At 43.2% G+C, this 14,665-nt stretch overlaps 1 protein-coding gene across 1 annotated transcript in view; it reads left to right on the forward strand.

Moving 5' to 3' along the window:
• CENPH (centromere protein H) overlaps window positions 1-14,665 on the forward strand; it is a 95,505-nt gene that overhangs the window by 49,375 nt on the left and 31,465 nt on the right. Inside the window, exons 5-6 of the mRNA XM_030192285.1 lie at window positions 3,365-3,421; window positions 13,424-13,487. Of these exons, the coding sequence (XP_030048145.1) occupies window positions 3,365-3,421; window positions 13,424-13,487 (121 nt within the window). The remainder of the gene's footprint in view (window positions 1-3,364; window positions 3,422-13,423; window positions 13,488-14,665) is intronic.

Raw genomic sequence — 14,665 nt, forward strand, 5'->3', positions numbered from 1 at the left:
CCCACTCTTTGAAATCTAGACGTTGATCTTGCCCTCTACACAGACAGCAGAGGGCTCGGAAGTCGTCACCAGCATCACAACCAAACTTAGGGACACAGTTCTTTCTGCCTCCTCAAGAACACAGCCAGTGTCCCTGATTCCATGGCACCTTATAACATCTAATCAATAGGTTCTGAATTTCATCCATCTGGGATACCATCTGCATCTGTTGGAAACTTCTACTAAATTGCCCTCTGGGAGCATTGGAGTCAAGTTCTCAATCTCAGGCATGCTAGCAAAGGGGATGGGACTTGATATACCACTTTTCTGTGGTTATAGTCAAAGCGGTTTACATATTATGTACAGGTACTTTATTTTGTACTTGGGACAATGGAGAGTTAAATGACTTGCCCAGAGTCACAAGAAGCTGCAGTGGGAATCAAACCCAGTTCCCCAGGTTCTCAGAACACTGCACTAACTTCTAGGCTACTCCTCCCCTCTTAGTGTCCATGCAGTCAAACGTGTTCCACCAGGGGAAAGAGGAACGCAATTTTACTCTCAAGTATTTCCTGGTCATGATGAAGATGGGTGAATTCCATACTACCATAGAACTAGGGGCCTGGAACAAGTAAGAGGTGTTCGGGGTGGTTTCCCTGGGCAATCTAGTTCCTTTTCCTCAAAAGGGAAACTGGTTATATTCTCTGGACTTAAAGGGTGCTTACATCCAAATAGGGAGACATTCCAGACATAGGAGATATCTCAGATTGGTCATAGGGAAAGAGCGCTACCAATATCATATTCTACCTTTTAGTCTTGCATCAGTTCTTTGGGCTTTCACAAAATGCCCTGTCATAGCAGTGCATTTTTGCAGTCTGGGAATGCATGTGTTTTCCTTATTTGGACAATTGGCAGGTAAAGAACACATCTTGAGAGGAGGCAGAAAAACCGATATGCATGCCCATCCAGTTGGAGTTACTAGGGTTTGTGGTATATTACCCCTAGTCCAGGGGGTCATCTGTCCAGTTATATTGAAGGAACTCAGATCATATTGGGCCAGTGGGTCCTAGACATGGTATGGTCAATCTGTATACTCTCCTGCAGAGTCCTTTGTTGATTTTCTGTGCAGTACTGTGGGCGGAGGTGCAGAGCACCATACAAGGGCTGCTACACTTTTGGGGGGGCAATGGTTCCTATTCCCAAGGAAAAATGGAACACAGGTTGCTACTGGGCAAAAAACAGTAGAGGAACAAAAAGGAAAACCTCTCTTAGATGGTGTCCAAAAAACTTTCTTTATTTCAGTGAACTTCAAGAACAAAAAAGGAGACCTGACACGACTCATGTTTCGGCCCTACTGGCCTGCATGAGGTTTCTGAAAAATACAAATAAATAAATACCTATACCATATAAGTAAATTTAAAAAGATATATAAATACATTTTTATACAAAGAAACTTAAGACATATAAATCATACATAATGTGTAAAAAAGAGTTCCTACCTAGGAATTTGTCATATCTTACATATTTCCAGAAAAGTTTGTAAAAAAAAAAAAATTTCCTATTTACGATACAAAACAAGATGTAAAATGTAAAATTTTGTACATATATACTTGTTCTTTAAGAGACACAAAAACAACTTGTCATAAATTGCTGTCAAAGTCCCATAAAAAACATCAAATATGTGAACAAATTGTGTTGTAACATCTTAGAAATTTCATGCGATTTGTAAATAATTATGTGAACATCATTTTGCATGACAGCAAAAATGACATCTAGTATGGCTTCAAAAACAAGATGGCTATCAAATGAATACAACAAATGTATATCTTCATTGTCCTCAACTTACAGAGCAATATCTGTAGTGAACTAACAACTTGAACACTCAAGTAGGCTTGGCTGAAAATTGTATAAATAAATGAAACTAAAAAGTCTTACTAAAAAAACGGGAGGATGGGACATTATGCAAAAAAGGGATGAATAAGAAGGGACTGTATTGCAAACACGATAAAAAAAAAAATATATATATATAAATGTCACCCAAATAAAAGATGTATATAGTGTTTGCAATACAGAGGTCTCTTGTCACTGAGAGAGACTGAGAGCTGTGAGGATTCAAAGAAAACGATATGCAATGATTTCCACTTAAGACATTTACAGGGATATTTCAAGAAAAAAAGGAGCTCCTAGTTGGAGGACAACTGGTTTAAGAAGAAGAAAATTTTTCCTTCTTCTTTGAGTCTCTTTAGTCAAGTCAGGAAAAATCCTGACATGACAGCCCAAGAAGGAAACATCTCTTTTTTTTCTGAAGAAAAGTTTTAATAGCCATTCACAATTAGATGGTAGAGCCAGTGATACTATCAAAGTAGCCAAGGAAACATCCTCAGAATCCGAAGTCTCCAATAACTCTGATACATTTAATATGTCAGTCTCAGGATCAACAGCTAACCCCACAACCTGGGCAGCTTGTATAGGTTCCTTCTTGGCCTGAGGCAAATAAGAAATATGAGTCAGTGGAGGCATTGCTTTTTGCGAATCTAGAGAACTTCTTTCAGATAATACTGAAACATATCTCTAGCAGACACCAGAGAAAGTTTAGGAAAATTGATCAATTTTAAATTAGAAAATGACAGAATTTTCCAAAAATGTTATTTTCCTTTTTAGAATAGAGTTCTCCTTTACCAAAGACGTAACCAATATTAGAGAGTTCTTAATCTGTTCAGTGTTATCCACCACCTTATCTGCAGTTGGACTCAAATCTGTGCAAAGCTGCTCAGTATTAGTTGAATTCAGTTGTATATTGGCATTCATAATGGCTAAGTCTGAAACTGCATTCCAAATGGACTCGAGAGTGAAGGTTGGGGGTCTCTGAAGCTGAATCGGGCCCACATAACAGAAGCCTTATTGGTCTCCAGCAGGTATTCTCTGAGGACAGTAGGCCATTAATTCTCACATACTTTCCTACTTCCCCTTGGAGTTGTCTTGTATAGCTATTTTACTGTACTGATGGTCCTGCGCTCTTGTGGCGGGTAAGAAGGCACTCGCGCTTGTGTGGTGGGAACACTGTCATGTGCTTTAAAGATATAGTATGCTGTAAAAGCATTCTACACCGGGCAACATGGATGATATCCATATGTGAGAATTGATGGCCTGCTGTTCTCGGAGAATACCTGCTACAGGTAAGTATCTTCGCTTTATGTGGGAACTTTGGAAATCCCACACTGGGTAGAAGGAAGACTTGAGAACTGCAGACACACAGCCTAGTGGTTGTGCAGTGGACTCTAATTGTAGAATAAGATTTAAATTTATAGTTCAAATATGGTGACTGACCTGGTACTAGAAGATACTGTAACCAATGTGATTTGATTTTGTTCTGTTTTTTTCTCTATAGAATTCAAATGGCAAATGCTTTGTTAAGTGGATTAAAAGAAAATGACAATGAACCAAAGTAAGTTGCTATTTAGTTTTAGAACATAAGAAAAGGCATACTGAGTCAGACCAATGGTCCATCTAGCTCAATATCCTGCTTCCAACAGTGGCCAATCCAGGTCACAAGTACCTGGCAGAAACCCAAATAATAGTTTTGTTGGCTCTTCCTTCAAGTCTGGAGTGACATGTTAACAATCAAATTTTTAGTAGGAACCATGGTCTAGACCAGGCTTATCCAACCTTTTTTTTAAAATCAGGAGCCACATTTAAGATTTTGTAACATTCAGAGGGCCAAGACGCATGTGTGCGTGTGAGTACATTTGTGCTCTCTCTCCCATGCTACCCTGCCTTCAACCATTCATTTTCTCTCTCTCTCTCTCCCTCCCTGTCTCATATGTATCCCCCTGCCTTCACCCATTCTCGCTCTCTCATATGTATCCCCCCGCCTCTCTCTCTTTCGCCCCCCATACAGCAGTATTGCCCCTGTCTTTCTCTCTCTCTCCCCTTTCCCTCATATGTACCCCCTGCCCCTGGCATGTAGCATTGCCCCTGTCTTTTCTCCCCCCCCCCCCCCAATGCAACATTGCCCCTGTCTCTTTCTCTCCCTCCTCTTCCTATGCAGCATTGCCCCTCTCTCTTTCTCTCCCTCTTCCTCCTATGTAGTATGTCCCCTCTCTGCTGTCTCTCCAGCCCATTCAGCATTGCCTGTCTCTCCCTCAACCACCTCCTATTCACTATTGCCCTTCTCTCTCTCTCTCTCTCTCTCTCTCTTCCTCTTAATCTAGCATTGCCCTGTTCTGTCTTTCTCTTTCTCCCCTCCATTTCAGTCTTGCCCTGTTTGTGTTTTTCTTTCCATCCATCCAGTCTTGTTAATGGAATTTCCTTGCAACAAATAGTCCAAACCATGTTTATACCCAGGTTAATACTGCATTGATAAAAAAAAATACTTTCTCTAGTTTTCTCTTTCTTTATTCCTTTCTCTCTCTCCCCATGCCCTCCCCAACCTTCACCCATTCTCCCTCTCTTATATGTACCCCCCCCCCCCCCGCCTTCACTCTGTCTCGTGCCCCTCACCTGATTTACTCCGATGCTTCCCTGCCTCGGGCTCTGTGCTTCCCCGTAAGTGGTCCACAGAAGCTCCGGGTGAAGTTCTCTGAGGTTCTAGAAGAGATCTGGGAAATTATAGACCGGTGAGTCTGACATCGGTGCCGGGCAAAATGGTAGAGACTATTATAAAGAACAAAATTACAGAGCATATTCAAAAGCATGGATTAATGAGACAAAGCCAACAAGGATTTTGTGAAAGGAAATCTTGCCTCACCAATCTATTACATTTTCTTTGAAGGGGTGAACAAACATGTGGATAAAGGTGAGCCGGTTGATATTGTGTATCTGGATTTTCAGAAGGCGTTTGACAAATTACCTTTGAAAGACTCCAAAGAAAATTGGAGAGTCATGGGATAGGAGGTACTGTCCAATTGTGGATTAAAACAGGTTAAAAGATAGAAAACAGAGAGTAGAGTTAAATGGTCGGTATTTTCAATGGAGAAGAGTAGTTAGTGGGGTTCCCCAGGGGGCTGGGACCGCTGCTTTTTAACATATTTATAAATGACCTAGAGATGGGAGTAACTAGTGAGGTAATTAAATTTGCTGATGACACAAAGTTACTCAAAGTTGTTAAATCGCAGGAGGATTGTAAAAAATTACAAGAGGACCTTACGAGACTGGGCGTCTAAATGGCAGATGACATTTAATGTGAGCAAGTGCAAAGTGATGCATGTATAGCTACGTCATGCAAGGTCCTACGTTAGGAGTCACGGACCAAGAAAGGGATCTAGGCGTCATTGTTGATGATATGTTGAAACCCTCTGCTCAGTGTGCTGCTGCGGCTAAGAAAGCAAATAGAATGTTTTAGGTATTATTAGGAAAGGAATGGAAAACAAAAATGAAGACATTATAATGCCTTTGTATCGCTCCATGGTGCGACTGCACCTCAAATATTGTGTTCAATTCTGGTCGCCGCATCTCAAAAAAGATATAGTGGAATTGGAAAAGGTGCAGAGCAGGGCGACGAGAATGATATAATGAATGGAGTTGAACGGGTAGACGTGAAGCATCTGTTTACACTTTCCAAAAATACTAGGAGTAGGGGGCATGCGATAAAACTAGAAAGTAGTAAATTTAAAACGAATCGGAGACAATTTTTCTTCACTCAATGTGTAATTAAACTCTGGAATTCGTTGCCAGAGAATGTGGTAAAGGTGGTTAGCTTAGCAGAGTTTTAAAAAGGTTTGGACGGCTTCCTAAAGGAAAGTCCATAGACCATTATTAAGTTGGACTTGGGGAAAATCCACTACATCTGGGGATAAGCAGTATAAAATGTTTTGTACTTTTTGGGGATCTTGCCAGGTATTTGTGACCTGGATTGGCCACTGTTGGAAACAGGATGCTGGGCTTGATGGACCTTTGGTCTGTCCCATTATGGCAATACTTATGTACTTATGGGATCCCTGCTTCTTCGACACAACTGGTTTCACCACAAGGTTGAGCCGTTCTGCACCGGAAGTTGAGGTTGGTTTCACGGTATTAAATCTCGCAAGACTTGATACCGTGGAACAGCCTCAACTTCCAGTGCCACACAGCTCAAGCTCCTGGTTAGACCAGTTGCGGCAGAGAAACGGATCCTTTCAGAGGACTTCGCCTGGAGCTTCTGTGGGCCAAGAAAATGAGGTTGGTGGGCTGAGTTCTGGTCCGCGGGCTGTGGGTTGGACAAGCCTGGTCTAGAATGAAAGCTAATGAATGATTTGAGCACATGACTTATATTTTAGCATTGTCTATGAGGATCTCTTTACTGAAGGAAGCTGATGTTCATTTTTAATTAATTAAATAATATACTATGTTGCAAGTATCCATGCACTGAATAATTTCATATGAAATGTAGAAGTACCCACCATATATCAATTAGTGTTCACCTTTATGTTATTCTTTAAGGTGCTCTTAAACCCTGAAAACTTCTATATTCAAATTGTATCTAAAAGCACGTCATGAGGGTAATTTTATAACAAGAAGTCTGTGAGAGAAGTTGAAAAGGTATTTGTTTTGAAACGGCAACATAGGTGCCTATGTGCCTTTATAAAATATTCTCCCGGAACCAGTCCCAATATATGTGCATATACATTAGGCGTGTATCTTTATATCTTATAAAATACAGCTCTGCCCAAACTACACCACTAGAAACACTGTGCACAGATCATGTTAAAGTAGGTGTGTTTTCTGTGCACTTAATTTTTATGTACATATGCTGTTGCACAATTGTATAAAAGTCCCTTCCTGCTTATAAAACAGGCTTTACATGTAGAAAAAGCTTTGTATAATGACTCCCCATCTGTCTTGTCTGATCTGTTTATGGTGTGTGGGTGTGCATGTAACAAGGGTTTCTGAGTTTTTTTTTTAACCAATAAGCACCGATTAAAATACTCTGATGAAAAAACAAAGAAAAAAAGGTGTGTGTTGGATATGCACTGGAAAAACACCACTTGCTCTAGCACTCTCTTCTCTCCCCAGATTGTCTTGTATCCTCCTCTCAATTGTTGTACATTTCTGCACTGACTCCTAAGTGACTCAAATGTACATATTTGGTTCCACCAGACATAGGAGCCAGCTCTGTGGGTGCTTTAGTACCCCCAATATTGAGAAAATGTTGCGTTCTCGAGGGCCTTGGCATTCTGTCAGGTCCTCGAGGCAGGACTGGAGTTCGTGAGCCCTTGGGCCACTGCCGAGGAGCGGCAGCGGCAGGCAAGACCACCTCGGGACTGGAAACACAGAAGAGCAGTACTGGAACTCTGGCCTGGAGTAGTACAAGGCAGGCAACTAGAACAGATGAGACAGGAACAGCTTCACCTGCACCTAGCCACCGTTCCTCCGGAGTTGAGCTCCGAAGTGCAGGCGGCTGGCAGGACTTGCAGGATAAGGCAGGAACTGAAGATCCCAAGGACCCACTCTGGGTCTGGGAAACACGAAGGCGACAGGGCACGGAACTAGACTCAGACAGTGTGCTGCTGCACAGCCACTAGCAAGACCCAGAAGACAGACCAAGGAACACAAGGCATACAGAAGCTAGCAGGAGCAAGGACTAGGACAGCAACACACTAGGCAGAACGGGGATCCGGGAATACCCACAGGGTACACCCTCTAGCTAGGTGGAGACAGGATACAGGAAATCACACAGGAAAACACACTAGCCAGACAGATACAGGATTCAGGATATACCGTCAGGATATACAAGCAGGGAAGGCACACAGGCTAGGCAAGGCAGGGTTCAGGGTAAAGAGAGCAAACCAGGAAGAACAAGCCAAGGGTCTGAAGCCACAGCCGTTCCACACACTGACTGGGGAACCCACAAAGGCTGAGGCTTCGCATACAGACAGAGAACAAACCCGGACAAAGGCTTCACCCCAACCCAGGGTAAGCCTGGAGCAGAGGCTTCACCCCAACCCAGGGTAAGCCTGGAGCAGAGGCTTCACCCCAAACACAGGGTAAGCCAGGAACAGAGGCTTCACCCCAAACACAGGGTAAGCCAGGAAGAACCCGCAGTCCACAGACAGACAGTGGCAGGGAAGACCCCCCACGGAAGGACAACAGAGACACAGACACAGAAAGAAACTGGGCTGGAACCCAGAGAGAGGCTAAGCAGTAGTGCAGCAGACACTTACTAACCTGACCTGGCCTAAGAGCATAACACTTATGCAAAAGCCCTGACTGCAAGCACAGCACTTCCTTATTAAGGCTCTCACTGATGAGTCACCAGCAGCAGGACAGAGGCAGGAAGTACACTGACCCCAAAGAGAGGCTTGACACACATAGGAAGTGAGCCCACAGGAAAGACAAGCAGGAGCCATCTTGGAAGCTGGCACAGAGCCAGTGGCAGCCATCTTAGATGCTGGCTCCCTAGAGAGGCATAGCCCACACAGGTGAGGTCTAGTGAAGCAATCAGCCCAGAGACTAGAGACAAGACAAACGCAAACACAGACAGCAGCCAGCAGAGCTGCTGACCCCCAGAAAGAAGGTAAGGCTAAGGGTGGTCACGGCCACAGACGTGACAGCAAACTCCTTGCCTATGTAGAGGGAGGGGTAATTTCTGCTGGGCTTTAGCGCCCCCCAATCATTTTGAAAAGTTAACTTTATTTGGTGGCATAGGAGCTATCTGTGATGCAAAGACACCAATAAACACTGATTTTTTTTTTGTACCCTTAATTAGCTGGTAAATACAAATTTACAATTTATAAACATCTAAGAATAGAAGCCCTAAGCAAGCCAATAATATCAATCAATTTCATTATATGTGAAGTAATTTTAACTGCCTTACAAATACAGCTTGTTTAAAAAAATAAACTGCAAAAGTAAAACAGTGCAGTACAAGACAGAATAGCAACTAAAATACAATGTTCCAAATAAGAAAATTAAACCCAAGCAAATTCCAGAAACTATAATGCTTGTACTCAAAGAGTTCATAAGAAAAAGAACAGATGCAAAGCACAATCATGACCAAATCCAGCGCTCTTGATTGGAAAAATGCCTGATCCGGCACTTTTTAACTGGCCAGGAACGACCCATACTGGTTAAATAGCACTTAACCAGCTGAGTGCTAATACTCAGCGCGAGATAGTTATCTCCACTGAATATTAGTATATAGTGGCTAACCAGCTATATTGCGCAATATAACCAGCTAGCTGCGAATATTCAGCGCTTCGCTGGATAAGTTTAGCAGCCAGATTGGACCACTTAAATAGCGGTTCTATCTTTGGCCAATATAAACTTTTTTTTTTTTTTAATTATCTTTATCAATAATGCAAGAATCCACAATACAAGATCCATAAGGTTCAATTTTGGGTATAACCACTATGCAAACCCCCCCCCCCCCCCCCCCCCCCAGAAACCAACACAACAGCCCCTCAGACTTGGTGGTTTTTTTTATCCAAGTCTAAAGGCACCCAGGGGGTGGGTTCAAACAACATCAACAGTTCGAACAACATCAAAGTTGTTCAAAGTCCAACTCCGAACTCGGTGAGGTATGACAGTCCAGAAAGGCTCCTAAATCCATTGAAATTTCCGCAAGTGACCCTGATGGTCGCAGCCTGCTTTATGATGATCCAAAATCAGCAGAGCATAAACCAGGTTGAGCCATTGCATCAAAGTAGGAGTGTCTGGGCTCATTCTGGTACAGCGGGCCAGGAGAAACAAGTAACAACAAAGTTCACTTGGCTTTATTAGGCTTGACAGAACAAATTGTATAGTCATCAAACAAAAAAATTAGGCTACAAAGGTAAACAGAATTGAAAAATATGATGCACTTTCAAGGAAACCTGGCGCCAGAAGTGTTGTATGCATGGGTAAGACCAGATCATATGATCCAACGAGGCTTCTGGCTCAGAACATTTCAAACATTGACTGTTCTTTGCTAGTCCCATCCGAAAAGCTCACTTGGAGAAATATAGGTACAAAACAAAAACTTATATTGCTGTTCTTGGTGAACTGCAGAAGTCACCTTTACCAAAGGCTTACACACCAACTTCTTAAACAAATCCTCAGTGACCTCAATAGCCAAGTCTTGAGACCATGTGCCTGCCCCTTTCTGAAAGGGCATAGTGGGAGGTCAGCCCTTAAAACTCTATAGTAAAAAAAAAACCTGTGGGTGGTGGTACCACCTAACAAAAATATCTCCTGTACCTGTTCAGTTGCATCCTCTGTCATACCAAAAGCTGGTAAAGAGAAGCATAGTGTCTCAATTGTAAATAAGAAAAAGAATCTCCAGGAAAAAGATCATAACGGGTACACAGCTGAGTAAAAGAAAGCAATTTCCCATCATCCAGACAGTGTAGCGGCAACTGAAGGCCCTTTGTCCCCCAGACTATAAATAATCTAGTCATGCCCATTAGAAAATCACAATTAGCCCACAGGGGCAACCAAGCTGTCATTCTATAATTCAATTTCTTGAATATACATAACCAAACCCAAACTTTGCGGAAAGGCGCTATGAGGCAACTACTCTTAATGGGCTTGGACAATATACTAGGGGCTGCATGAAACACATAACTAGGAGATAAGGGGGTATAAGCCCTTTCTCATAACTAAGTGGAGTGTGAAATGATCGGTATATTTCTGCCGAAGACGACAAGTTCTGTTATAAAGATCAAAGTCCAGCATAGCCAACCCCCCCCCCCCCCACCCCTTGTCTAGATGCATGTCAACTGTTTATAAGTAAATTGCACTTTGTTACCCCTCCAAAGAAATTTCTGGACCAATACCTGAAGTTGCAGCTGGTCCCTCCTGTGTAGCATCAACAGGTTTAAAAAACATAAAACCATTTTGGCAGAACGACCATGCAAAATATCTCCAAGCAGCCCAGGAGGAACAAAGGCAATAAGGACCAATTGGTCAACAAGGTTGTAGTAAAAAGCAGAAAGGGCTTAATATTAACTTCATATAACTTGTCCAAGAAATCGGGTAACTGCACACCCAAATATCTGGTAGAAGGTCCGCCCCACTGAAAAAGAAAGCAACCTACAGCAAAAGGCCTCCCTGGCAATGTTAATTGAGATGGCCACTGTTTTATGATAATTGATCTGGAAACCCACCTCATAATGGACAAAGCTACTGACACACCAAACCAAGTATTTTATGAGGGAGACAAGAAAGCAACTCTAGAAAGTAAACAGCTACGTTTACTCAACTAACTGCATGGTGAAGGTACTAGACGAGCAAATGTCTTTGTTCTCTTTTGTATGAAGTCTTCTACTTTTCTAAGAAGATTTCTGCTAGGGTTGGATTGTCTTTGGTATCTATAGGTTATCACTGAAAGTGGGGATCTTAGGCACCAGAGAATGGAGGTCCTTTTCTGCATTCTCCCTGCTGCATACGCCCTGGTATTGTTGCCTCTCCTCTCACCTCATAAGCTTCACCTGTCTAAGGAGTCAATTCTGCAGAGTCAAAAGCAATTGCTCCGCTCCTTTTCCAGCCCCTCCTTTCTTTTTCCCAGCATATCATTTGAAGGGGGGAGGGGCTGAAGCAATAAACCAAGTTCCCAGACATAAGCGGTTGGTGACTCAGATGTTTGGGGGGATCTAAAGTGGGGCTGGACTGGGGCAGAGCTAGACACAGTGGGCATACATTGGGTTATTTTACCACAAGTCGGTTTATTTTAGTACAAGGGATGTTGGGGATGGAGGAGATTACTTGCAGGGGCTTAGATTCCAGCCGGGACTGGTGAAATTTCTGTCCCCATGGAACTCTCTAGCCTGAAGCACCTGCAAAAAAATAACTGAGGACCCGAAAAAGAAAAGGCCAGGAGACTAAATCAAAGGCCTTTTTAGCGTCAAGGTCAAAGCCTCTAGTCCATGCATATTATAATACTCCCAAGCCAAAAGAATTTTCCTAATATTATAAACAGAATGCGGAGCGCGTACAAAGCCAACCTCATCTTTTTTTAATCAGGTGACGCAGGATAGTACTAAGCCTCAAAGCCATAAGCTTAGCTAAGATTTTACAGTCTACATTCAAAAATGAGATTGGTCTGTAAGAGGACACACAATTAAGATCCTTGTTCGGCTTGGGAATTAAAATAATGAATGCATGATTAACCTCCAGTGGAAAATCCCCCACCTGTAAAATTTGTTCAAAATATGATTCCAATACAGGGGCCACTTGGGGTTGCAACAAGCAATAGAACTCCCTCGTAAAACCGTCGGGGCCAGCAGACTTGTGCAGGGCTAAGGTGGTCACTATAAACTGGCCAGCGCTGAATATTATCTTAGCCGGTTAAGTTTAAACCAGCCAGAAAAAAACTGGATAATCAATGCCAGTCACCAGAAACGGCTCGGCAGTGAATATCTGGGCTCACCAATGATCGCGGCACTTAGCCAGCCTGCCTCCTGTGGGCTGAATATCGTCTGGAAAATCTCTCTAGCTACCCTGGGGCGACAGATAAATTTAGGCATACATATTTGCAGATTATGAAGTACCTTGTTATTGACCCCAATTGGGAGTGTTTGGAAAAGAAATAGTAACTGGGGTAATACCATCATCTTAACCACTTCTGTATGCCCCCCCCCCCCCAAAAGATAAGTTTATCCCTGCGGCTTTCTATATAACCTGGCCATAACTGACATCAATGAATATGCATGAGAGATTTGCATGCAGTGAAGGTAGTGCAAATATCACATGAATATTCATTGTGGATATCCTGAAAACCTGCTTGCTAGGGTGCCTCCAGGATCAGGGTCTAGATTGTTGTCCCACCAAGTTGATACCTAAATAAACAATATTGCTGGTTTAAACATGTATTCCAAGACTGCATGTCATATTTATATGTGGTTGGCATGATGGCAAATTGCCTATCAGTGTTTAATCCTAAATGACTGTATCCTGCATGGAGAATGGATGAACCATGCAGGTTTTTATCTGCCATCACTTATTATGTTGTTATGTTACTATCATCTGGCAGCAAAAGTTCCAGAGCGTAACTATGCATTGAATGAAAAAGTGTTTTCTCTTATGAATTTTAAAATAGTTTTGATCCATTAATCTCTGGGTTATGGACCCAGCCCATTCCTTCTGCGCCACTCTGCTACTATGATTTAGGCAGTGAACATAGCTATAGAACCAGGGTTCTCAAATCAGTCCTCAGGATGCACCAAGCCAGTCTGTTTTTCAAGGTATTTACAATGAATATTTGTCAGATTTGCATACAATGGAGGCAGTGCATGCAAATTTCTGTCATGCTTATCGATTGTAAATATCCTGAAAGCTTGACTGGCTGGATGTGTCCCAAGGACTAGGTTTAGAACCTCTGCTCTAGACTGATGCAGTGGCCCATCTGTAGCTAATTATGTACTGATGTCATAGGCAGTAACTGTGAGTGTTCACCCCACCTATTCCTCCCTTTATGTACTATAAAACCATTCTGTGTTGTTCATGGTGCGGGTTTATTTAGCCAGAATTTCACAATTTATTTTTGCCTTGGCAGGGTAATCCTGGAAGTGATAAAACATGGGCTAATGCTTTGTTCTTCGATACTGAAATCACAACAGGCAAGTGCCATCTGTCTGTAATCATTTCTAGAGAAAAATCTCAGACACTGAAACAACAAAACTAGGAGAACAGGTGTTCAAATAAGTTATTTGGCAGATGAAACAAATAATTCCTCTATTCTGATTTTATTATTTTTCCACTAAGAGACATGGAGGGGGATAATTGAACGGGGCGCCCAAGTTTTCATGAGGGCGTCCTCGCAGGACAGCCCCGCGAAGGGGTGGGGAAACCCATATTATCGAAACAAGATGGGCGTCCACCTTTCGTTTCGATAATAGTCGGGGACGCCCAAATCTCAACATTTAGGTCGACCTTAGAGATGGTCGACCTAAATGTTGAGATGGTTGTCCCCAGTTTTCAGCCATAATGGAAACCGAGGACGCCCATCTCAAAAACGACCAAATCCAAGCTCTTTGGTCATGGGAGGAGCCAGAATTCGTAGTGCACTGGTCCCCCTGACATGCCAGGACACCGGGCACCCTAGGGGGCACTGCAGTGGACTTCAGAAATTGCTCCCAGGTGCATAGCTCCCTTACCTTGGGTGCTGAGGCCCCCAAATCCCACTCCCCACAACTGTACAACACTACCATAGCCCTAAGGGGTGAAGGGGGAGTGCCTACATGTGGGTACAGTGGGTTTTGGAGGGCTTACATTTATCACCACAAGTTTAACAGGTAGGGGGGGTGGGCCTGGGTCCGCCTGCCTGAAGTGCACTGCACCCACTAAAACTGCTCCAGGGACCTGCATACTGCTGTCATGGAGCTGGGTATGACATTTGAGGCTGGGAAAAAAATGTTTTAAAGTTTTTTTTTTTTTTTAGAGTGGGAGGGGGTTGGTGACCACTGGGGGGAGTAAGGGGAGGTCATCCCCGATACCCTTCGGTGATCATCTGGTCAGTTCGGGCACCTTTTCACGGTTTGGTTGCAAGAAAAAATGGACCAAGTAAAGCTGACCAAGTGCTTGTCAGGGATACCCTTCTTTTTTCCATTATCGTCCGAAGACGCCATCTTTTAATCCCGCTCTAATCCCGCCTTCGCTACGGTGCCGACCCCCCCCCCCCCCCCCCCCCCCCCCCCGTGAACTTTGGTCATCCCTGCGATGGGAAGCAGTTGACGCTGCCCAAAATCGGCTTTCGATTACGCCGATTTGGGTGAGCCTGAGAGAAGGACGTCCATCT

Source organism: Microcaecilia unicolor, chromosome 2 (genome assembly GCF_901765095.1).
Source record: "Microcaecilia unicolor chromosome 2, aMicUni1.1, whole genome shotgun sequence".
Taxonomy (NCBI): Eukaryota; Metazoa; Chordata; class Amphibia; order Gymnophiona; family Siphonopidae; genus Microcaecilia; species Microcaecilia unicolor.